This window comes from Bison bison, unplaced genomic scaffold (assembly GCF_000754665.1).
Source record: "Bison bison bison isolate TAMUID 2011002044 unplaced genomic scaffold, Bison_UMD1.0 scf7180017864487, whole genome shotgun sequence".
Taxonomy (NCBI): Eukaryota; Metazoa; Chordata; class Mammalia; order Artiodactyla; family Bovidae; genus Bison; species Bison bison.
The window spans coordinates 787,312-814,139 of NW_011495047.1; the positions used below are offsets into that span (position 1 = coordinate 787,312).

The 26,828-nt window shown below is 40.1% G+C and overlaps 1 protein-coding gene across 1 annotated transcript in view; it reads left to right on the plus strand.

Moving 5' to 3' along the window:
• Positions 1-26,828, plus strand: part of PKHD1 (polycystic kidney and hepatic disease 1 (autosomal recessive)) — a 443,812-nt gene that overhangs the window by 197,165 nt on the left and 219,819 nt on the right. The window contains exons 45-49 of the mRNA XM_010863025.1: positions 2,532-2,644; positions 4,098-4,203; positions 6,316-6,450; positions 14,045-14,180; positions 17,741-17,987. Of these exons, the coding sequence (XP_010861327.1) occupies positions 2,532-2,644; positions 4,098-4,203; positions 6,316-6,450; positions 14,045-14,180; positions 17,741-17,987 (737 nt within the window). The remainder of the gene's footprint in view (positions 1-2,531; positions 2,645-4,097; positions 4,204-6,315; positions 6,451-14,044; positions 14,181-17,740; positions 17,988-26,828) is intronic.

Consider the following 26,828-nt stretch of genomic DNA (forward strand, 5'->3'; position numbering starts at 1 on the left):
TATGATTATGTCAGTAAGCCCTGGCCCACCTACCAGGTCCCAGCAGTGTTGTCTCCCTGCCAGGCCTCCCATCTCAGGGTCAATTCTGGCCTTCACTCACACTTCTCCAGAAGCCAGCAACCTCCAGGGGCTGGGGCACTGGTTTCTCCTTTCGCATACACCAGGAGTTGAGTATTGTTGGTTTTAAAACATCCTATTTCAGGGCTCCCTTTACCCCTGTCACACAAGGTGTAGAGCTGAGACTGGGCAGCTTGTTCCCTGGCTTTCCTTCTCTGGGTTCCCATGGGACAGGACAGATGCCCACAAGTACATAGGATGTATCTAGCATCCTGATCTGTTGGCTGTTCATTCCTCCCACTAAAACAGAATAGCCCACATAGCATTGACTATTGCCTGGGGTTAAGAGGTTGTAAAGTCAGTGGCTCCAGGGATCAGCCTGATATCATAAAGAACTGAAGCAGGAAAGGTGGGGACTTTCCAGGTGGGGACTTCCCAGGTGTTCTTGTGGTAAAGAATCCACCCTCCAATGCAGGAGACATAAGAGACGTGGGTTCAATCCCTGGGTTGGGAAGATCCCTTGGAGGAGGGCATGGCAACCCACTCCAGTGTTCTTGCCTAGAGAATCCCATGGACAGAGGAGCCTGGCCAACTACAGCCCATAGGGTTTTAAAGAGTAGGGCGTGACTGAGTGACTTAGCACCATGCATGGCAAAGTCATCCATAGTCCAAGACAGTAAGCTCTTCTTAGCTCCAGCTAATCTATGGCTATCCCACAGGAGTTGGGCTCAGAATTTTTTTTAAAAAGTGTCTGAGTTTTTATCTCAAGTCTCCTGGTTTTAAAATGGTGCAATAAAATGCACATTTTTGTAAACATTGGATATAACCAAGCAAAATACCTCTGTGTCCAGTATTACACTCTTTAGGGAGTTGGCTTTCTACTCTGTCTTAAAATATACTATATAATGATGGATATTTGCAGGTATTTAATTGAATTATATAAAAATAAGCTCATTGTGTTGTTTGCTCAGAATTACAGCCCCAAACTCATATCATCAATTGGAGAATTTAGGTTTTATATGAGCATGAAGTGAAGTGAAGTCGCTCAGTCGTGTCCGACTCTTTGCGACCCTGTGGACTGTAGCCTACCAGGCTCCTCCATCCACGGGATTCTCCAGGCAAGAGTACATGAGCATATAAAAGGCATTAAAGTATTTAGAAGGTAAATCTTATCAAGAATTATAGGTGATTGAAATGATTGAATGGTGACAAGAGTACCTTGAGGGGATTTGAGTTGTATTTGAACTCAGCTGCTGTGTCTCAGTGGAGAAGGTAGTGGCAACCCACTCCAGTACTCTTGCCTGGAAAATCCCATGGATGGAGGAGCCTGGTAGGCTACAGTCCATGGGGTCTCTAAGAGTCGGACACGACTGAGTGACTTCACTTTCACTTTTCACTTTCCTGCATTGGAGAAGGAAATGGCAACCCACTCCAGTGTTCTTGCCTGGAGAATCCCAGGGATGGGGGAGCCTGGTGGGCTGCCATCTATGGGGTCGCACAGAGTTGGACACAACTGAATCGACTTAGCAGCAGCAGCAGCAGCAGCAGCAGCTGTGTCTCAGAGCTAAGGCATGGATAGTGCTATTACTGGCCTTCAGCCCGTAGTCAAATCAGTGATTTGTTCAGAGGATCAGAGAGAACTCTTTGTGGAGACTTGGCTTTAGGAAGGCCTTTGGCCCCAAGTGTTTTTCACATAACAAAGAGAAGAGCTTGGATTAGGTGATACAAGTAAGCTTGTCACTGTGGAAATTTACAAGGATGTGTTAACATGAGATTCCAGCTATTGAGGTGGGGAAATTAAAGTCCAGTTGAACTGCCTGGAGGAGGAGGAATGAGGATATATTTGTTTGGATTTACAGTGTTCTGTTTAATCTCTTCTCTACAGCAAAGTGACTCAGTTATACATCTTGATGTTCTTTTTCACATTCTTTTCCATTGCAATCTAGCACAGGATATTGAATACAGTCCCCTGTGCTATACAGTAGCACTTTGTTGTTAATTCATCTTGCATATAATGGTTTGCATCTGCTAATCCCAAACTTCCAGTCTATCCTCTCCCACCCCTCTACCCCCTTGGCAACCAGAAGTCTGTTCTCTATGTCTGTGAATCTGTTTCTCTTTCAAAGATATACTCACTGGTGTTGTATTTGAGATTCCACATGTAAGTGAGACCGTATGGTGTTTGTCTTTCTCTCTGACTTACTTGGCTTAGTATGATAATCTCTAGGTTCATCTATGTTGCTGCAAATGAGATGATTTCATTCTTTTTACTGGCTGAGTGATATTCCATTATACATACGCAAACCTACACACACACCCCACAGCTTGTTTTTCAGAATGAATGTATGATCAAGGTATATCAATATGACTTGGTAGGAATTAAGTGAGAAAGAAGAATGAGCACATTTAAAAGTCTTTCCAGTGGCCTTATTGTAATGGACTAACTATGATTAAACTATATTTAATTTCTGCAGGGAAACAGGGTGTTTGCTGCTGGTTATGGCTACTTTTTTCATCTTGTGACCAACCAAACATCCCAAGCTCCACTTCTCTCATTTACACGGAATAGTGCACATTCTTGTACAAGGTAACTTTGGGGAAGTTCATCTACATTTTGGGTGTAACTTTTTTTTTTTTTTTTTTTGTAGAAGACTCATAGAGAAGGTTGAATAATGCTTGGCATCCATGTAAGATTTGATGATATATCTGAGTGAGCATCTTCGGTCATAAGTTTGGTGGTGAAGGGAAAGGGAACAGAGAGAGAGGTCATTTGAGGGGGCACAGGACACAGGACGCCTTTTGTGGCCAGAGAACAATTTCATAGAGAAATGAATTAAACTCCCAAGAGACTGGGGGCACTTGGGAGGCCAGAATGCCTGAGCTCAGGAGCTGAGTGGGGAGACGAGGTTTGGAGAAGAGGCTCTTTGCCTGTGACTTGCACACTGTGAGATGACAGTGACTAGTTCAAGGTCTTTGCTATTTAGAGGATGCAGTCATCTGCTAAGAGCAAGGACTGGGAACCATGGTAGAAAAGTAAGGAAAATGTGAGCTTCAGAGTCAGTCGGGACTTGATTCAGAGCTGGACTTTGAGTAACTTGCTTTTTTCTAAAGAGTCAGACATCTATTTGTAAAATAGGGCCACATCTCTATTGAAAGTTTGATTTGAAAATTAGAGATGACTTATGTTATACACCTAAGAGAACATCTGGAATATGGTAAGAACTCAATAGTTGATAGAAATAATTCTATTAAACAATTTAGTATTGATATTATTATTTTTGGCTGTGTTGTGTGGCTTGTGTGATCTTGTTTCCCTGACCAGGGATTGAATCTGCAACCTCAGCAGTGAAAGTGCAGAATGCTAACCACTGGACCTCCAGGGAATTCCTCAATATAAATGATTCTGATAATAGTTACATTAGTAATAGTGAGACAATATTGTAATGATGGGAAATTATAAGGAGACTAGAATGAGGATTAAGCACCATTGTTCAGCCATGTTGAAGTGCTGGCTGAGGTAGGATCAGTACATGTGTCATGAAATTATTATTAAGATAATGAAGTTTTTTTTTTTTTATCTAGCAGCTTTCAGCAACCCTGGGATATGAGGGGAGAAGGTATCCAAAAATGCCCAATGCTAGGCCATTTCAGGGAGAAGCACAAAAGTTGCACGGGTTATAGGCTCTGGTATATGGCTTCCTCAGCAAAGGGGTGGATCTAGAAGAAGGCTGATGGAAGAGTGGGGCTCTGTAGGGCTAGTCAGGGGTGTCCAGGTTCCTAGGAAGGAGCTGATAGAATTTACAGGGGCTGATGGAATGGAATAGCACCACAGCAACCTTCACCTTGTTGAGATCCAGGAGCAGGTCACAGAGGGTCACAGAAAGAAAGGCTGAGGGATGGGCAGTGACCATCAGAGAGAAGACCTCCTCTTCAGTCTCACTTATTCCCTTATTCAGTATCTTCAGTTTTATATTTTCCAATGAGTGAGACATATGGAATGCAGGAATCAGCCAAATTTCACTCTTTATCTTTCTCCCCAGGTCTGGTCTCTTTGTATACCCTAAATTCCAGCCTCCTTGGGATAATAGCGCTGGCTCCACCCTGTTCCAGAATTTCACAGTTTGGGGAAGTGCAGGTGGTGCCCAGGTATGTTTCTTTAATTTTTTAAAGTTAGAAATGTCATTCATTTTCTTATTCTGCATCTCTACTTAAAAGGCGATGATTGGTTTCTGGGGGAGGATTGCTATATTATCGCAGCTTTAAGGAGCCAACAGCATCATAGGTGTGTGTGTCAAATAGTTGTTGAATGAACAGATTCCTCATCAGCAAGCCAAGGTTTGTCCATTGCCTCTGTGGTGACTTTTCAGAAGCTCTAAGGGAACAACAGAATCGTAGAGATTTGCAACCAAGAAGAATCAAAGGAGGTCATGTATTCTTCCCCTCACATGCTTATTTGGGGAAAAGATTAAGGCTCAGAAAGTAAAGGGATTTGCCAAGGGTCACACCGTTTGTTAGTAGCAAAATCAGGTGCAGAGTCCAGACTGCAAAAGTTGTGTGCTTGATACCTAACATCCGCTTTCAGTCATAAGAAAAAGTGCTGTTCATCAATGAAACACAAAAATTCCAGGTCAAAGTGGCATTCTCCCCTTTACCAATGGGCCAAATTTTATTTTCTTTGAAAGAAAATGTTAATGTTAACTCATTTACTTTTCTTTATTGCAGTGACTTCTTATAAGAAAGCTTTGTATGCTCACTATTACCAATACCATGTAAAAATTATCCAGGGTCTCTATTTGGTGTTACACAGAGAAAATTACATACATTTGGTCTCTGCCATGGAGAAATATAGAGCCTAAGATACAAAGATGAAGAGATACATCTACAGGACATGCAGAAAATAGAATAAAACATATAATTAAGTCACAGTAAGAAGGTTAGGTATTTATTTCACATATTCAACATAAGGAAAATGATCATAGATGGGGGGAAATTTTGTACAAGATACAAAATTGGGGTAGCTAACAGGAAGAATCCCAGTTGTACTAAATATTTTGTTTTCATTAAATTTGATAAAGTACTTTGTTTCTCATTAGCACAGTGAATATAGTGGGGACAAATCCCTCTTATGCAGAGAGACAATTTGTACCTTCCAGAGGGTCTGATGCCTGTAATGAAGTAAAAACTGTTGTCAAATTTGTTCAGATCATAGCTATATTGTTTACACAGACCTCTGTGTCTTCAAAGATCTATCATTCTATAAAAGGTAATGTAGAGTGGGAAATGCAAGCTATTCAGTTTTCTTGAAAAGTCAAGCACAAAAACTGATTGACAAGTAAAAGCACTAACCTGTGGTAAATCAAGGTTGCTGCTGCTGCGTCGCTTCAGTCGTGTCCGACTCTGTGCGACCCCGTAGACGGCAGCCCACCAGGCTCCCCTGTCCCTGGGATTCTCCAGGCCAGAACACTGGAGTGGGTTGCCATTTCCTTCTCCAATGCATGAAAGTTTACCTTGGCCTTATTTAATAGGAGACTCCCACTTGAAGATACAAATGTAAACATGGCCCTATTTAATAAACAGAGGGGTGACTGTATAAGTTTAACTGGCAGTCCTGACCTCCACCCTGATTTTCAAAATGGTTGAACTGAGAGCTGGGAGAAGTAAAAAGTCTTGCTGAAGATCACATAATTAGCTAATATCAGTGCCAGGTTAAAAACTTAGGCCTGGGTTCCCCAAGCTAGTGTAATTCTTTCAACTCTAACAAGCGTGTTTGGTTAATCCTTGATCCTTGTTTGGAGCCACTAACCTAAGCTGTATACACAGAGAATGTATTTTGAATCTATAGTCATGCTGAATTACTTATTTCATATTTGCAAGTGTTTGACAATCTTAGTTAATAACACTGAGGTAAATATTAAGTACTGGAGTTCCTGGATGTTTTGTTTTTCTCCATTAATTTTGTGTAATTTGACAGTTGCAAGCTTATTTTAAATACATGAAGAATTCACATTGACCTTTATAATGCCTCAGTTGTTAGGAAGAAAAATGAAAAGCGCAGAGGGGATGTTACAAAGGGGGCTAGTTAATGCTGACCTCACGGCAACTTTGGGTTGCCTGCACAGATATTGATGGACAAAAGCAGCTTAAATATGATATAGCACACTCATTTGTACTTAATCAATAATTAAAGAAGCTACAGGAAATCTGCAAGAAAAGCCGAGCCTCAGACCTTTGACATGACGTATATTGTTGCTTTTATAGATTTTTAGAAGTAGCAATCTTCACCTGAAAAACTTCCAGGTTTATGCATGCAGAGATTTTGGAATTGATGTCTTGGAAAGTGATGCAAATACATCAATTACTGACAGCTTACTACTGGGTCATTTTGCCCACAAGGTAAGTGCCTTCATGTGATTCTTTTAAGTTGTTCATCAAAACAGAATCATATGTTCTGGGTCCTTTGATGATTCAGGATATGTAGTTTTAATAGAATTCTTTAGCAAATCTTGTGTTTAGTTGGTCAAAGTTAGAGGATTCTTTGATTTGTAGCAGTGGTGATATTTATCATAAAATTCAAGCACACATAAGATTTCGGTGTGTTGTGTTCATATAAATCACAAAAGCCCTGAGTGGCTCACAGAACTCTTATCTGGTTGCGATTTAGGGTTTTTATCCACACCAATTAAAAAGTCTAATAATTTTAGGTTCATTTACTCTAACCTCACAAAGTTTATGAAATAATGTGAGTCCATTTCGTCTTTATGGACTGTGGTTTGCCAAGTTTCAACATCAACATTTTGTTCATAGGGTTCTTACTCTATTTAGGGCCCCCTCCCATAAAAAAAATGGTGATATAAATTTGTGTTGTTTGCTGTAGTTTACTAGGGTTTCTTAAGTGATCCCCTAATATTTACCTCAGTGTGTGTATCTATGTGATAAACATCAAACTATGGATGACTTCCCCACCACTGCATGGCCAGCGGACAAGAATGTAGCTGAGCTGAGGACTTCTTGGGTAAGAAGTACTAGTTCTCAAGGGAAGTCCCTGGCTGCCATTGGTTTCCGACCTATAATGAGTCCCTTCGTTCTTTTTCTTGAAGGAGTTACATGCATTTTAGTGTCACAGTTCAGAATAATCATAGATGGAGGGGACCTAGAGTACTTCTGGGGACCAAGGGAAGAGTGTTCTCTTTAGCTCATTCCTGAATGCTTTGACCAACTGACATTTAAGTGATAAGTTTTTACTTTGCTGCTTCCTTTGATGATTCATAACTACAGATACCAATATTGAGTTTAAAAAATCACTTTCTTATTAAGCTACATTTTCCTACGTTTAATTCTCCAGCTTCCTTCCTTCTTTCTCTTCCGAATCCTTGTTTTTAGGAGGGAAATACCTGCCAGTTTTTCCTTTTCTCTGAAAAGATTACCACCTTGAGAGATGATTCTTCGGTTCAAGTTCCTTAGTTTTCAAGAGACATGAGATCCAGATTTAGATTCTGTGATGCGGGTTGACCTAAGGCCCATAAATTTCTCAGAAACAACCTTAGAGAAGATGCTAAAAACAAAACGCCCATCAAGCTGAAGAACCAAGTGTCCTGGCAAATTAATGTCACAACATCTTAATTGATGCTAAATAGACATCATAATTAGTGGAAGAGTGACATAAATTAAGATTCAGATTATGACAAAAGGGTGCTTATCATAACAAAATATAATCTCACCCCTGGGGTATAATTCACCAGCCATGCAATACAGCTGAGAACTTCTCAGTCTCCTAACAAGTAAGTGCAGGACCAAAGTCCTTGGATGGAAAATGTTAAACAATTTTTTATAGGCATGATCTAGGTCTTAGTTAGGCATCTGAATCTTAAAGCCATGCAATTTATTGTGTATATGAATGACATTATCACATATACACAATGGAATATTAGTCAGCTATTAAAAATGAAACTGGGCCATTTGTAGAGACATGGATGGACCTAGAGGTTGTCATAGAGGATGAAATAAGTCAGAAAGAGAAAAATGTTATGAATTGAGGCATAAATGTGGACTCTAGAAGGGTGGTACAGATGAACCTATTTGCAGGGCAGGAAAAAAGATGCAGATGTAGAGAACATGTGGGCACAGAGGTAAAGGGGGAGCGGGATGGGTTGGGAGATTGGGGTTGCCATATATACACTATCACGTGTAAAGTAGATCACTAGTATACGCAGGGAGCTCAGCTCAGTGTTCTGTGGCGACCTGGAAGGGTGGGTTAGGGAGGGGGTGGAAAGGAGATCCAAGAGGGAGGAATATATGTATACATGTAAGTGATTCAATTCATTGTACAGCAGAAACTAACACAATATTGTAAAGCAACTATATCCCAATAAAACATAAATGAAGTCATGTAATATTAGAGATAGATAATACCTAAGAGAGGATCTAGTTAGAACTCCTGAATTTACAGGTACAGAAATGGAGGCTTTGAGAAGCCATATGAGAACCCAAGATCATGCCCAGTATTGTGGAGCTTGGACACCTGGATATCACGCCTGGTCCAATATTCATTTAATTACATATGGGAAAATGGCCTTGGCACAAAGTATTTATTAGTGCTTACTCCAATATTCTCCGAAGTGTTTTCCATGGAAGGCTAGTTCCAAGAGAGGGTCTGAGAAAAGGAAGATTCTTAGGTTAATTACATATAGGATGTGCTAGGCACCGTGGTAAAAAGTCTGCCTGCCAAGGTAGGAGACACAGAAGACGCAGGTTCGATCCCAGGATTGGGAAGATCCCCTGGAGTAGGAAATGGCAGCCCTCTCCAGTATTCTTGCCTGGAAAATTCCGTTGACAGAGGAGCCTGGCAGGCTACAGTCTGCAGGGTCCCAAAGAGTCAGAAAAGACTGAGTGACTGAGCGTACACACACATACACATGCTGTTTACCATCCCTCCCATCCTCTGAAATTCACATTGCGTATTAACCCATTAAAGTCTTTGCGAAGTTCTAGGGTTAAAAACAAACAAACGAAAAATCTGTAAATCTTTATTTAGCACACTATTGCTCAGATTTATTTGGGAACTGCTTTATTGTTGTATAAAATTGTATTAGTTGTTTTTTTTTTAAAAAAAGGATGCCAACCTCTCTTTGGTTGTAGAAATCTGAGTTTAGCCTCTTTCTTTCAAATCTGCCATTTCTTTAGGAATTAAAAATTTCAGACACTTTGGCTTAATCATTCTCAGACCTTCCACCTGCCTATTTTGGTGACACACAATGATCAGTGAGTCATGTTTTAAAACAAACACTAGTTTCTGGAAGAATTGTTTATTAGAAAGGATTTTTTCCCATTAGATATATTTGTTTATGTTGGTATTTTCATACCCAACATTACCTTGGTATTGAGATGAGTAGAATAATTTTCAGTGAGAATGGCTTTATTATGCAAGATAAGAGGTGTGCAAACCATCACTATACATCCAAGCTTGGTTTATTCTGCTATACTAGCCTTGCTTTTAATTAGCACCCCCTTCCACAGTCTCCAAGATGTCCTGATTTGGATATAAATTATGATCACCCCACTTTTGGAAGTATCTGTACGATGGTTGCCTTTTTGCTGTTATTGTAATTCATTCAAGCAAATGATACTACTTAAAAAAAATCTTATTCGGGAAAATGCTGCTGAGGTTGCTTCATTCTATTTCTCTCAGGGTTACTTTTCATTTTCACTGGTGGATCTGTCTTCCTCAATTTAGAACTTTCATCTTTTTGTTTCTCTAAATTCCATCCTAGGTCTCCTTCTTTTCTACATATACTTGCTCTCCCTGGGAGAAATCTCATTTTCTCTAGTGGTTTCAATTACCATCCACATGCTGATGTCTCCCATATATTTGCATTCATTTCTACCATTTTATCTTGTGCTTTCAGTTTGGAATTCATTATCTATGCTTTTTTCCCTACTTTTCAAACTTGATTTGTCTTGCATTGAATAATATCTTTTTTAATATACACTCATTTGAAAGTTATTCATTCTGTTAAAATCATATAGGTTCTTGGACTTAAATTTGTGACACGCCTGCTCATCTTCACAAAGTTTTAATTACATTGACACTGTTAAACTTCACCTGAGCCATGCAAGGACCTTAAACTTCTTTAACTTCTTCACCCTCTCGTCTCATTCATTACTTTTCTCTAGTATTTGTTCTACTTTTTAAAACAGATGTTTCATGGAAATATGACATTTATGGGGAAAAGTGCACAGATCACAAGTGAAGCGCTCTATGAATTTTTGTAAAGCAAAATCACATGCACACCACCCAGATCTAGAAATAGAACATCATCAGTTCCTCTAAAACCCCTAATGTCTGCTCCCAGTTAACCCCAACCCCTACCCCCCAGCCAAAGGAGAACCATTATTCAGACTTCTCAAGTATAGGTTAATTTCCAATCTGTTTTTGAACTTTATGTAAATGGAATCATACATCGTGCAACTCTAATGTGCCTGGCTTCTTTGGCATATTATTATGTCTGTGAGATTCATTCATGTTTTTATCTGTTTCAATAATTTATTCTTCCAATTGTTATGTCATTGTTGTTGTTCAGTCAATAAGTCATGTCCAACTGTTTGCAACCCCATGGTCTGCAGCACACCAGGCTTCCCTGTCCTTTACCATCTCCCAGAGTTTGCTCAAAGTCATGTCCATTGAGTCAGTGATGCCACCCAACCATCTTGTTATCTGTCATCCCTTTCTCCTCCTGTCTTCAATCTTTCCCAGAATCAGGGTCTTTTCCAATAAGTCGTCTCATCACATCAGGTGGCCAAAGTATTGGAGCTTCAGCTTCAACATCAGTCCTTTCAGTGAATATTCAGGATTGATTTCATTTAGGATTGACTGGTTTGATCTCCTTGAAGTCCAAGGGACTCTCAAGAGTCTTCTCCAGCACCACAATTCGAAAGCATCAGTTCTTCCCTTTTATGGTCTGTATCATAGTTTTTAAAGCCATGTTGCTATTGCTGGACATTTGCCTGTTTCCAGTTTAGGGTTATTACAGAGAAAGATGTTACGAACAATCTTCTATATGTATCTTGGTGTTCACAAGCATGCATATCTGTTGAGTATGTGCCAGATTTTAAAACTGCTGGCTCAGAGGCTGGCCCTTTAGCTTTAGTGGATGATGCCAAACCTCACACAATCCCAAGTGTTTAACTTGTACCACTGGTTTGCAAAAAGTGTTTCAGAGCTAGGTCTTGGAATTTCTCTTGACCAACATTCTGTAGAATTTCTTCATGTCTCTGTAGTATTCTTGTTCCTAATTCCCCCATCTTCCTCTTTTCTGATTTAACTCTCATTGTTTTAGCCTATGGTAACTTTTTAAACTGATGGTCTGTGGAAGGTAAAGATTTTGACCTAAAAATGGAGACCCCGTTCTTGGAAGGTTGTTATTATAGACCACTAGGTTGGAGTTCACTTTGCCTTGATGCTTTGGAGTTGATGCTTCATCGTCTTCTATCTTCTAGTCCTGAAGTTAAAGGGTTTTTAGATGCTTCATGGAAACCATATATAGGATGGATAAACAGGGAACTGTATTCAATATCATGTGATAAACCATAATGGAAAGTAATTTTAAAAGGGATGTATATGTAACTGGAGGACTTCCCCAGTGGCTCCATGGTAAAGAATCTGCCTGCAATGCAGGAGATTTGGTTTGACCCCTGGGTCAGGAAGATCCCCTGGAGAAAGAAATGGAAACCTACTCCAATATTTTTGCTGGGTAAATCCCATAGAGAGAGGAGCCTGGTGGGCTGCAGTCCGTGGGATCGCAAAACGGTCAGACATGACTTAGTGGCTAAACAACACAAATGTATATAGCTGAGTGACTTTGCAAAAAAACACACAAAAAACCAAGTTTATAGATACTCTAATTCTAAGTCTTTTATATGTAACCTATTAGTTTTTCCTCTTTGGAGATTTTTGGGATCTCATCCTTGTCCCTGGTATTTGTAATTTCAGTATGATGTAACCTTGCTATGGCTTTTTCTTCTAACCACTCTGCTAGGCAGTGGGCAGGACTTTTCAGTCTGCAAAGTCATATCCTTTCCTTTTGGGAAATTTTCTTTACTTATTTCTTTGATAATTATGTCCTCTATATTTTCTGTTTTATTTAAACTCTTATTATTTTGATATTGGCTTTCCTGAATTACTTTTCTAATCTTCTTAATTTCTCTCTGATTTCCCATTGCCTTTTTATCCTACTTTCTTAGATGTTTTTTCCTATTTAATGTATTAATTCTACTCTCCTATTATTTTTTTTCTGAAAAATTCCTTTTTAGGCTTCTTCTTTCATGAACATGATAGTCTTATTTCGCTGATGTTATTAAGTTTCCCTTCTGATTTCTATACTGGCATTGTCTCCACTGGGTTTTGTTTCTCCTGTTTGTTTCTTTTTCTCGCTGTCTTCCAGGTGGAGACTCTTGACAGTTTCTGGTGATCCTCAAACATACATCTATTTCGGGCAGTGGAAGAGTGAGGCAGTAACAGCTTGATTAGATGGTGTTTGTTGAAGAGGTTTTACAGGAAATCCTGGAAGCAGTTTTTGTTGCTTTTTAGACTTTTTAATATTTATTTTTTTATATCGACATACAGTAAAATGGACTTTTTGATGTACAGTTCTGTAAATTTTTAACATATGAGTAGATTTATGTAACTACCACTAAGATATGGAACAGTTGCATCAGCCTGAAAAAGCCCTCCCTTTGGCTCCATCTCTGTAGCTACACCTTCTTTTCACATCCCCGTGGAGGTCACTAATCTATTCCCTGTCACTGCAGCTTTTTCTTTTCAACAGTCATACGAATGGGATAACATAGTATGTAACCTTTTGAGACTGGCTTCTTTCACTGGCAGATACCTTTGGTATTTATCTAACTTGCTGCAAGAAACAGTATTTTATTCCTTATTATTGTGGGGGACAGTATTCCACTATATGGATGTACCACAGTTTATTCATTTGTTGAAGGACATTTGAACTGTTTCCAGATTTGGTGATTGACTACAAATAAAATTGTCTCACCCATCTGTTTAAGGCTTTTGTATGAACCTAAGTTTTCATTGGAGAAGGCAATAGCACTCCACTCCAGTACTTTTGCCTGGAAAATCCCATAGATGGAGGACCTGGTAGGCTGCAGTCCATGGGGTCGCTAGAGTCGGACATGACCGAGCGACTTCACTTTCACTCTTCACTTTCATGCACTGGAGAAGGAAATGGCAACCCACTCTGGTATTCTTGCCTGGAGAATCCCAGGGACGGCGGAACCTGGTGGGCTGCTGTCTGTGGTGTCGCACAGAGCTGGACACGACTAGAGCGGCTTAGCAGCAGCAGCAGCAGCAAGTTTTCATTTCTCTAAAGTAAATGCTTAGGAGTTGAATTGTTAGATCAGTGATATGTGCATGCATGCCAAGTCGCTTCAGTCCTGTCTGACTCTTTGAGACCCCATGGACTGTAGCCTGCCAGGCTCTTTTGTCCATGAAATTCTCCAGGCAAGAGTATTGGAATGGGTTGTCTTGCCTTCCTCCAGGGGATCTTCCTGACCCAGGGATAAAGCCTGTGTCTGTTACGGCTCCCGCATTGTCAGGCAGGATCTTTACCACTAGCACCACTTGGGAAGCCCCTAGATCAATAATAAGATTATGTTAACTTTGTTAAAAAGTACCAAACAATTTTCCACAGTGTTTTTGCCATTTTGCATTCCCACCAGCAGTGTATGAAAATTTCAATTATTTTTTTTTCTTCATCAGGGTTTGTTTTGTCACTAATTTTTATTTAACCCTCTAACAGGTGTGCAGGATATTGCATTGTGATCCTTTGTGATATGTATGTGCTTTACAAATATTTTCTCTTAGTCTGTAGCTTGTCTTTTTACTCACTTAGTTGCTTTTATTCATGTATTAAAATTGTATTTCATTTGGCCGGTTCTCTTATTTTTCTTTCCTTATCCCCTTTCCAAATCACAGGCAAACCTGTGTATGTCAGCTGGGATCAAATCTCCCAGAAGGTGGGAACTGAGAGTTTCTAACACAACCTTTGTGAATTTTGATCTCATTCACTGTGTGGCCATCAGGACCTGTTCAGGCTGCTCCCAAGGACAGGGTAAGTTGTTTGAGTAGATAAGACAAATAATAAAACTAGTAAATAAGTCCAGTATGCACATAAATGTGATAAATAGTGTCAAAGCCATTGGGAATCATTATTTCTTTTACTTACGAGATTTCTTTAAGAGGAACTAAAGATCTTCTTGATGAGGGTGAAAGAGGAGAGTGAAAAACCTGGTTTAAAACTCAACATTCAAAAAACTAAAATTGTGGCATCTGGAACCATTACTTCATGGCAAAAGAAGGGGAAAAAAATGGAAGCAGTGACAGATTTTATTTTCTTGGGCTCCAAAATCACTGTGGATGGTGACTGCAGCCATGAAATTAAAAGACGCTTGCTCCTTGGAAGGAAAGCTACGACAAACCTAGACAGCATATTAAAAAGCAGAAACATCAACATCACTTTGCTGACAAAAGTGTGTATAGTCAAAGCTATGGTTTTTCCAATAGTTATGTGCAAGTATGAGAGTTGTACCATAAAGAAGACTGAGCACCAAAGAATTGATGCTTTCAATTTCTGGTGCTGGAGAAGACTCTTGAGAGTCCTTTGGACAGCAGGGAGATCAAACTAGTCAATCCTAAAGGAAATCAACCCTAAATATTCACTGGAAGGACTAATGCTGAAGTTCCAATATTTTGGCCACCTGATGTGAAGAGCTGATTCATTGAAAAAGACCCTGATGCTGGGAAAGGCTGAAGGCAAGAGGAGAAGGGGGCGGCAGAGGACAAGATGGTTAAATAGCATCACTGAATCAATGGACATGAATTTGAGCAAACTCTGGGAGATAGTAAATGACAGGGAAGCCTTGTGTGCTGCAGTCCATGGGGCTCAGAGTTGGACATGACTTAGTGACTGAACTGCTCAAATCTCCTAAAAGAAATTCTAGAGGAGGCCAGGTGCTCCCAATATGGTTCTTGCAGCTCCCTGGCCTTTCCCTGCCTGGTGCCTGTCATACTCTATTATGATAGTTCCATGTCTCTGCTGGATTCTGAGCTTCACAAATGCAGGGACCACAGCTCTCTCTCATATTGAAGTATAGTTGATTTACAATATTGTATTAGTTTCTGTACAACATAGTTATTCAATATTTTTATGGATTACACTCCATTTAAAGTTCTTAAAAGTATTGACTATCTTCCCTGTGCTGTACAATATATCCTTGTAGCTAATTTACTTTGTACATAGTAGTTTGTACGCCTTAAGCCTCTCCCTTACTGTGCCCTACCCATGTCCCTCTCCCCACTGGTAGCCACTGGTTTATTCTCTATATCTGATCACAGCTCTTTTGCTCAGAGTTTTATCCTTAGTAACCAGTAGTCTGGTGCCCAGTATGTTCACTGATTAAATCAATGAATGGAGTTGGATGGATATACATATGGATATGAACTAATACACATACAAGCTTTCCTGAAAGAGCTAGAGTTCAGGAACCTTATGGTTTCAACAGCCCAAGGCTTTTTGTACACACAGAGAGACCATAAGAATTCTTGTTCACTTGTTAACCACATCTCAGAGGTGGTGAGAAATACCTTGGAGAACTCATGGGCTAAGGCGAAAGAACTAGAGAGCAATCTAGTTGATTTGATCACTGTAAACAGACAAACCAAGTGGTTCAAGTAAATATGCTCTTGTGGTTTGAATTGCCAATTTAGATAATTGTTTGCTTTTTTAATTAAATGAATAATCAGTAAGTCTCCACTTTGCTTTTTATCCCCCCTCTATAGACAGAGCCAAAAATTGTTTTTATTTGGGTGGCATCTGAGTTTAAGATTGTAGAAATAATAATAGGAATGAAAAATGCCTTAAGACAATCACTTCAAATATTAATTCCTCAGTTAGAAGCTTCACTGTCTCATATCATTCATAAGACACTGAAAAGGAGCAAGATACTCCTTATGAGCTCTGATTTCTTCTCCCTGGATGTCCTTGGCTAAGCCATCTCTTTCATTTGTTTAAAAACTATGTAGTCCAGATTCTGTTTAAGGACCTGAGTGGTACAGAGATGAAAAGCACATAGTTCTTGTCTTCCAGGAGCTTTCCATCTAGGCACAAGAATAAATGTCTGAGCCAATGAATGTAATAGTATGATGAATCCAATACTTGAGGATTGAGCAAGGTCAATGAGGCGAACAGCAAGGAAGGGGGTCAGGTAGGACTTTATCATAGATTGCCTTGAGCAGGATTTAGAAGGGTGAAGAGACGTTTGCAAGAGGAAGAGGCAGAGAAAAGTTTTTACATATTAGGAATAGCCTATGCAAAAAAAATTCAAAGAGCAAGTTATGATTAAGAAGTTGCAAAGAAATACAATATAGCTGACTTATAGAACTGCATGTGGTGTTAGATAAGCAACAAGTTGCTTTCCTGGTGGCTCAGATGGTAAAGAATCTGCCTACAAGGGAGGAGACCTGGGTTTGATCCCGGGGTTGGGAAGATCCCCTGGAGAAGCGAATGGCTACCTAATCCTGTATTCCTTCCTTGAGATGACAGAGGACAGAGGAGCCTGGCGGACTACAGTCCATGGGGTCAAAAGAGTTGGACACAACTGAGTGACTAGCACAGACACACACAGAAGTTTCTGAGGTGGAATTGTAGCATCTTGAATGAATGACAGTTGAGTGCACAGACTCTACTGGGATGCGAATGAAAGCTTTAGGGCCTCTCTTTGTTTATATCTTATTTTACATTTTTCCTTTTTTATGTATTTTATAAGATACATAATACAGCAATATGGTAGCATATATCTAAGAGATGTGTCCTGAGTTTTTAAATTTTAGTGACAGGGTGGGGTGAGTATTAGAAGACCACTGCCACTGTTTCTTCCTGGGCAACTGACTAATAGCAGAACCAGTGAATCATATGAAGGGGGTGTGGGGGAAACCCTGCTAAGACATGTAGCCCGAGAGCTGATACCTATCAAATGTGTTACTATTTGTCCATGTGACTGATTGAATATGGCTCTTGAGGGCAAATGTTTAAAGTATAAATCTCATAAGAAGTGGGGTTAGATTTGCCTTAGAAGAACTAGAGCAGAGAGATGGAAAGACCAGCCCTCAGGACCTTTAGCATTTGGTAATTAGTAATGTTCGGTGTCACTCCCAGTAGACCGCCATTTCTCACCCTTGGCATTTGGGACTGGATAATTGTTTGTTGTGGGGGCACCCCTGTGCCTTGTAGAATGCTGGGTAGCATCCTTGCCTCTTCCCACCAGATGCCCTGCTGTCCACTCAGTTGTGACAGCCAAAAATGCTTGCAGATGGTACCAAATGTCCCCTGCAGGGCAAACCACCCCTGGTTGGGAATCACTGCCTGAGAATACAGGCTGCATGAGGACAATGCCCCTACTACTCTCATTTCACTCTGTCTGCAGCACATAGCACAGAGCCTGACACATAGTCAACTCAGGATATATATTTTTTCTTGGACAAATAAGTCAGCAAATTGTTAAACTGTATAAATATGCAATTTTAAAATACTGAAAAGAACTCAGTGACTTCAGTTGCCATTTGTGATCACATTCTTTTGTGCCTCTGTGTCACAGTCTTTCTCCCAACTTACAGGTGGGTTTACTGTGAAGACCAACCAGCTGAAGTTTATGAACTCTCCGAACTTGGTAGCATTTCCATCTCCTCATGCAGCCATTTTGGAAGACTTGGATGGGTCTCTGTCTGGAAAAAATAGAAGTCACATTCTTGCTTCTATGGAAACACTTCCAGCTTCTTGTGTGGTCAAAGCTAGCTTCAGCCAGCTTGTCCATGGCAGTGTCTGTGAGGAAAATGTTCTCTTTCATCGGATGTCTATTGGTTTGTAAGTTGAATTAACTCTACATTTTGGCTTGTCAATGGACATGTATATATCATTCAGGTTGTTGACATGCGTAGAAGAGAAATTGTTTTGCAGATTCTGTTTGGTGTATTTAGTTCTACAGAAGTGATATGGGATAATTTTGACAGCTGTCAGATCATAAGTTTATGGTAGTTTTAGGCTGATTTAAATGACAGCTTGTTTTCAATAACAGTGGACCACATCTCATAGCCCTTGACCACTTATTGGCATTTTGAGTTAATCATTTCCTCTCAAAAAGACTTGCAACCAACAAAAAATTGAAATGTATTTAAATTAAGAGGAGTATTAATAAATTCCAATATTGTCCATTCTCATTTATATGCACCTCCTCTCCCTGAGCTCTTTTTAAGTGTTTGCTATGCTCCAGGGAAGCATTGCTGATGCTCCCTATTACTTGTGAAGTTGCTTCCACCAGTTCATTTTCCTTGTTAATTTTGTGAACTATTGGATTTGTACAATACATATCCTATTTAATATTGGAGCAGGAACTCATTGTTTATGCTACTTGACCTACTATTAAGTCAGGAGCTTGGCTGTTTATAATGCATAATAGGATTGCTTCTGCCCCCTTTAATTTCCACGTAATGACTGCTGAGTGACTAGGGTTCTACCATTTACCTATTTCAAATGCATTGTATATAATTAGCCACACTCCTTTCTCTCCTTTGTTTTAAGTGTCCTAACTTCATGAATATTAAGTCAGGTGCTTCAGCCAGATCATGCTGGCATCTTATTTAAACAGGTAAACTCCACAGAGAGGGAGTCAGTATGGTCAGGTTTGTACTAAGTCTGCATTCTGAATGCATATGCCATCCGTATCTTGACATTCTGCTTTAGACACCTTAGTGATACCCTGCTAGCATGGAATTGTCTGAAAACATTCCACTTTTGCTTTTCAAGCTGTTTATTATTCTATCTAACGTTAATGGACCCAATTCCAGTGAGTAATAACAGTATGGAGCAATATGTTTTCATTTCTAATCATTTTGATTATGCAGAGCATGCCTTTCATTCTTAGGGATGCATCCTGATTTTTATTATTTTTGTGATTTTAACAAAGATGTTTTTAATGGCATTTTGAGGTTTACAAAAGTGAACCATTTATTTCTTATATGCATGTTTTTTTAATGAAAAAATAGATTTGTGTCGTTAAAAAGAACATTATGTGCTTGTATAACACTGATTTCTCTGGGTTCTTGATATTCCTTTTCTATGTCTTGAAAACCTACTGAGAGACTGTCTCTGAAGGTGGCATTTAGCCGTGTGGCATTACAAGCCTCTGCAGTTGTGATCCTTCTGAGCATCTGTTCTTGGAGGTCTTCAGGGCAGGACACCTAGGTGCTTGCTTTGGCAGCAAGTCATGGTCCCAGCACTCAAGGACTGACAAGGTCTAAAAGAGAATAATCCTGATACTGTGTTCTGAGTAGATTCAGAAGATCCCTACTAGGGTGAAACACTTGCCTTGGTTTGTTTGGAATTTTCTTGGTTTTAAAATAAAAAATCTCATGTCCCAGAAACCCCTTCAGTCTTGAGAAAACCAAGATGGTTGGTCACCCTACTCCCTAGGCTTCTATTTAAACATTTTCAGGTTGATTCACAGATCTTTGGACAAATGCTCAATGACTTCAAGCCCAAGAGAGACTCAGCACACTCCCAGTTCTGAGTCTCTTAGCCCTGTGTCCTCATCTCTGGGGTGAGATGGTTAGATTAGATGATCTCTAAGGCCTTGCTAGTCAGAGTGCATCGGTGAGACCTGGGACTAGATGCAGAGAATCTCACACTCAGCCTAGACGTTCTGAGTCAGGACCCCTGGGGCATTTATACTCAAGTTTTAGAAGCACTGCCTTAAGATCTTTCTAACTTGATCTTTCCAGATTCTATCCCCAGTTATTTGTGTTCAGTGACTTGATCTCTGTCCCAGAGCATTATAACCTCATTAGGAACATGTCAGAGCTAATGAGCAATTTGAATTCCACGTAGATACAAACTTTGTGGCATTTCGTGGAGAAAGGACTAATTTGCTGTGCTGTTTTCCCTGGAGCGTGCACCCTAAGAGTGGATTTGCAAAGCTCTCACAGTCCCCATCTTTTGGGGTTGCTTGCTGATGGGGATCTGATGTGGCACATGGTCCCTGCCCTCTTTCCTTTCAACATTTAGCCCCCTCCTGCCTCCTCAGCCCAGGTGCCTAGAGGGTAGGGCGTGAGGTCTGCACAGCTGCCTAAACGGGGCACCCCTGCCCCCTAACTAACAACTGAGTACTTGGGGCGTGATCTCTTCCTCGGAGGCTCCTCCTGGCCCATGTTCAATAGGTTCTGTGTTTGACATTGACAACCTTCTTCCCTCACTACCTTTTCCAAGAGTGATGGGCACTTCTGGTTTCGTAGCTTCCTCTGACTTCATCCTCACAGTTGTGTTGACCAAGGCATAGAAATGTTTAAAGTTGGCAATAATAATTAATATTTTGGTGAAGAAAAGTTTCCTACCCTCTACAAGGCAGAGTCGAAGTTCTGTTTTGTTAAAAATAATGACATTTTAGTCTGGGTGAGTTCTCTCTCACTACAAGTTCTAAAATGTGCTTTCTTAAGGGGCCACTGGTGTTCAGGGTAGCATTTCTTTCCTGACTTCTATTTCTACGAATCTCTTTCTCTCAAACCTCGTCCTTCCTGATAAGACCAGGAAGTGGTAGCTCTGCTAGTATAAGTCAGGACCTCATTTCAGAAAAATGTCAGCACCGTTTGCTCCAGAGGCCTCATCATGGCAAAATAGCTCACATAGTCCCTGGATTCATTGATCCTAAATTTCTTCTGTGTAGAGATGCTTACCTGGGACAAGGATCGTGTCACCAGTAGGGTACTGTGTGCTCCTTCTAGACCTCCTTTGTAAGCTTTTCTTCCTGACCCTTCAATGCTAGTGTTCCTTAAGATTCTTCAAGAAGCTTTCAAGTTATTCTCTTCCCAAATGATCTGGACTGTTCCATAGCCTCAGTTAACATTCACTGATGGTGCTTTATGGAAGTCCAGACCCACTTATCCAACTGCCCTTAGGATCTGCCCTGTCTAATATTGTAGTCACTTACCACAGGTGGCCACTGAACACATGAAATGTGGCTCATCCAAATGGAGATGTGCTGGAAGTGCAAATTATGCATCTTGTTTCTAAGACTTTGTATGAAAAAAAGGATGTAAAATAGCTCAATGATTTTTTATATTGATCATCTTGAAATGATAAGATTTTGAATATATTGGGTTAAATATATTATTAAATTAATTTTATTTGTTTCTTTTACATTTTTTAATATGGCTATGATAAAATTTAAGGTTCTATCTGTGGCTTGCATTTATGGCTTGCATTGTATTTTCATTGAGTGGTAGTGCTTTCAATATTTCTGTTAGAGTATTCAGCAGCCATCTCAAACACAACCTGTCAAAACCAAACTTAAGGTCTTTATTCCATGGACCTATTGGGTGTTAAGAATCTCTGGGTGTTCAGACAAACGATGCAATTACCTGAACCAGAAATGGGAGTTATCCTTGACTCATCTGCTCACAGAAATCACCTACCATGTCCAGTCCATTTCATCTCCTAAAAAAAAATCCCTTTTGAGTTTTACTACTTCTCTCCTTCCCAACTTCTCTAGTCCAAATTGACACTCAGATGCCACCTGTTTAACTGCAGCGGCCACTTAGCTTGCCACCTTGCTGGGATCCTGTCCTTAAACTTGTGAGTCTTTGTAGATCAGATCTGGTCCTGCCATCCACACATTCCCTTGCTGAGGCTTCATCAGGGCCTTCCCAGTGCCTCCCAGTGAAAGCCTACCATTTTTAACGTCTCAAGGGCACTTCATGACCTACTCCTTTTTGTGGTATACTTCTAGGATCCTTTCTCAATGCTCTGCCCTCCTTTCCCTAAATTTTAAGCTTCAGCCACACTCAACTTCTTTGTGTTTTTTGATCCAAAAGGTTCAGCTTCCATGAACTCAGCATGAAGGTAGTTTACTCTGGTGAGCTTCCCCGAGCTTTCTGCACAGCACTGTATCCCTGCTGTGTGCTGGCTGTCTGTACTTTCTCTAATCAATACTCACACTCCTACATAGCTTGTAAATCACCCCTCCCTTCTCATTCATGGTAAGTAGGACAAGGATAGCGGGATTTGCTTGTTTCTATTATGGTCCCAATACCACGTTGAACATAAAGTGACTCAATAAAATTAGTATTGAATACATAAATATCATTTAAGAAATTGTGGACTCTCCCAAATCTTCCTCTCATGTTCTTATTGTCCATTTCTCTCTTAGGACCTATTTATGAGGAGTCCACAGCACTTAACTTTTCCTTAGAAGATCCAGGATTAAAATACTATCCTGTCGTTATTTCTAAAATTCCTAGAAACATCAAATACTTAAGAATATCCTTTCATAATGTCTTCTGGGCTTTTGCTTGCCTGGGGCTGTCAGTTGATCAGACAATTTATTTTAACAGCTGATTTCTTCTCAACCCCGCCCCTACCCCACCCCTACTGAAATAGCAGTTTGCATACATTTGCAAGCATTTTCTTTTCCTGGTGGTATAGATGCACAGAATTGTGATGGGGAGAATGAGAACCAACTTTCACAATTACCATCTGGGAATTATTTGTTTTTTTGGTTTAGAGCACTCTACAGCTCTTTCAGTTGATACAGATTTATTCAAATATCAGTAAATCAAGCCTTGATCTGTCTTCCAATTACGTACTGAACCGAATGTGGGGGAAATTAAAAGAGTTTACAAGATGTTGTAGGTTGGCCAACCAGTCGTTCTGAGTTTTAATAGGAAGTACATAAAAGAAAGTCTGGCTATATGCATATGTTTGAAATTATTTTTCAAAGGCTGAAGAATAAAGAAGTAATTAAGAATCATTTGTGGGTATAAATCATAAACCACCCTCCCTCCGCCACTTCCTAGGTATGTTCCTGGACAAGTTACTTCACCTCTTTCTGCTTCAGTTCTCAAGACAGTAAAAAGAGCAAAATGTTACTTCACTCACGGGGTCGTTGTCGGGCACGAAGTAAGTGCTCAGTAAATGTTGTCTTTCGAAAGCCTCTACATTTATGATTGATAAAACAACATATAAAGTTACTACTAATAGAATAAAATATAGATAATTATGTTTCTGAGAAACAAATGCCTGGCAAGGGAATTAAGTTTGTTCAAATGAAACTTAATCCAATTCTTGAAAGACAGGGAACACTTTCCAATAGTCACGAGACATCGCACTGATCCAGAAACCTCCCAGAAAGTCGTGGAATCTGGAGTCTTTCTGGACACAGTTTTTGATTCACTCATGCCCCCAATGCTTTCTGTTTCTTCCTTCCTATTTCTCCTAGAAAAGGTTAATGTTGTTGTTGATCACCTTGATTCTTAGATCTTGCTTAATATCCTCTCCTGTAGAGCTTACATTCAGTGTTTACCTATGGAACTGCTCTTAATGTGTCAGTATTCAGAGTACGAGGCACCCCCTGCCTCTTGAATGTAACAGTAAAGAAGAGTTCAAATGGAAATTGTGGCCTAGCTTTTCCTCTAACAATCGCCTAACTCTCTTCCTAGGGATAAATAGGCATAGCATCACTAATGGTATCTTTTCAGTTCTCAAAAAAATAAAAAACATGTGAGACAGGGAAATTCCAAGAAGTTTTATCCTCTCTAGGCAGCAGAGGTTACAGAAGTAAAATAGAAGAAGAGCTAAACATAAAAATGGAGCCCAAACCAAGGAATAGCATCAATAATACTCCACGGTTATTAAATTTCATGAATAATAAAGGGGCCCAGGGGTGTGCTGGTACCTGTTTTACGACTAGAATAAAAAGCCTGATTTGTAGCGTTTGCCTAATTCCTTGGTGGAAATACTCTCACATGACTGGGCTAAGGCTAACATCATGATGTCACTGAACATGGAGTTGGGAAGAAGGGCTGGTGATGAACTTGTGGGCAGGTGTCGGTCAGTCCTACCATACCAAGTGTGCATAGGGATAAAAGGGAGGGTGGGCTTTGTAACTACCTGCCTGCATGGAATTGTTTTTCAATATTCCTGACAAGTAGTTGTCTACCTTGCAGTTGTGTAGCTCTAAGGGTAGTAGTCTCATGTTCTGAGATAGCCATACCAACTTCATCCCACAGATTAAGCTAGAGATGCAATAGAATCTAAAGTATGGGTAGATAGAGTATAGATAGCTACTGCTTCTCTTCAAGGATGAAGGTGTAACAGGCAAGAATTTCTGTCAAGTATGTTGCAAAAACTGTAAATACTATGTCTGAGGAGATGCTAGGCTGATTTGGGGACTTAACAATCATTATTGCTTTAGCTGACTCTGAGAAGAGATAAACAGAAATATACATCAGCAAAGTCATGGAGAATGACTTTGAATCCTCCATCATGGAGGACCCATGATGTCAGGATATACCTACCAGAAATGCAAGGATTATTATTTTTTTGTTGAAGCGTAGTTGATTTACAATATCGGGCCAGTCTCTGCTGTATAGCAAGATGACTCAGTTATATACATATATATGTTTTTTGTAAACATTCTTTTCCATTGTGGTTTACCACGGGATAGTGAATATACTTCCCTGTGCTCTACATTAGGACCTTGTTGTTTATCCATTTTAAATGTAATAGCTTACATCTACCAACTTCATACTTTCAGTCCATCTGTTTTCCTTCTACTCCCTTGGTAACCACACGTCTGATCTCTACATCTATGAATCTATTTCTGTTTTATGCTATGCTATGCTAAGTCACTTCAGTCGTGTCTGACTCTGTGCGACCCCATAGACAGCAGCCCACCAGGCTCCCCCGTCCCTGGGATTCTCCAGGCAAGAACACTGGAGTGGGTTGCCATTTCCTTCATTTGAGCCATATTTTAGATTCCACATTTAAGTGATATCATACAGTATTTTTCTTCCTCTTTCTTAGTTTACTTAGTATGAAAATCTCTAGCTGTATCCATGTTGCTGCAAATGGTATTATTTCATTCCTTTTTATGGCCAAGTAATATTCCACTGGCCATAAGAATCATTTTTATCCACTCATCTGTCAATGGACATTCAGTTTGCTTCCGTGTCTTGGCTATTGTGAACAGTGCTGCTATGAACAGAGGGGTGCATGTATCTTTTTGAATTATAGTTTTGTCCAGACATATGCCCAGCAGTGGGATTGCTGGATCATATGATAATTCTGTTGTTAGTTTTCTAAGGAACCTCCGAGCTGTTTTACACAGTAGCTGCACCAGCTTACATTCCCACTAACAGTGTGTGGGTGAAGTGAAAGTGAAAGTGTGAGTTGTTCAGTCCTGTCTGACTCTTTGTGACCCTATGGAATGTAGCCTGCCAGGCTCCTCTGTCCATGGAATTCTCCAGGCAACTATACTGGAGTGGGTAGCCATTCCCTTCTCCAGGGGATCTTCCCAACCAAGGGATCAAACCCGGGTCTCCTGCAGTGCAGGCAAATTCTTTACCATCTGAGCCACCAGGGAAGCCCTAACAGTGTAGAAGGGGTCCCTAGAAATGCAAGATAATTAAATCGCATGGCTTGCATCCCTGGACTTGTGCTATTTTTTATGTGAATTTAAGGATTGTTACAAGTTTGGGGCAAAGACTGAGGGTTATGATTTCTTTTCTCTTTTTAGGTTTCTTACTCAGAAGGAGAAATATTTGTTTCTCAGTCAATAAGAGTATATACAGAAAACTTCTTATTGACACACATCAGATAGTACTGGGTGATGGCAGATAGGTAGATAGAATAGTCATCTTCTGACAAAGGCTTCTTTTTTTCTTTTTGTTAAAAATGTGTTTGTTATTGTTATTTACCAATGGGGAGAGGCAGTTTATTTATAAGCCACAAAAGCAAGGGGATAGCACAGTTAGTTAGCAATCTGTGTAAGATGGGCTACTTATGCAAAAATAAGACTCTTCAAAACAAAAGACGTGGAGAGCCTCTGACAAGAACTTCTTAGGAGTCCAGTGTATTTTAAAGATGCTAGAGAAAAATAATAGGAGAAGGCAATGGCACCCCACTCCAGTACTATTACCTGGAAAATCCCATGGACAGAAGAGCCTGGTAGGCTGCAGTCCATGGGATCGCAAAGAGTCGGACACGACTGAACGACTTCCCTTTCACTTTTCACTTTCATGCATTGGAGGAGGAAATGGCAACCCACTCCAGTGTTCTTGCTTGGAGAATCCCAGGGACGGAGAGTAGTGGAAAGGGTCGCATGGTGGGCTGGTGGGCTGCCTGTTGGGCTGCCGTCTATGGGGTCACACAGAGTCGGACACGATTGAAGTGATTTAGCAGTAGCAGAGAAAAATAAAGCCACAAAAATATGTTGGCTGTGCTCAACATTTTGATTTTGTCTTCTTTGTGCAGTAAAAGATGAGAGTAACATCAGCAAGCATGAATATCCAGGCGATGCCGACAGCACCATTTGGGGCTAGTTATTATGATGCGTTGGCTTAGGAGATGCAAAATTATAAAGGGTTTACTTCACAATTGTTCCAAAGAGAGGGCATTTAGAGCTCAGTGAAGTGTTTGTCTTAATACACAGAGATTAAGTGTAAGCCAATGGTAAACACAAACCGGGGAGTTAATATTTGTTCTCATTGGTGTTGTTGATTACCTAACAAATCCTCTGTGGGCAGTATACACTCAACAGTTCCACATAGTATCTGGGCACTAAATTACAGAACTGTTGATGCAACGAGTATTGTGACTTGGGACTTTGGTTGGGGAGTTTATCAAGTGATAAACTTGATATTTATCAAGTGATAAACT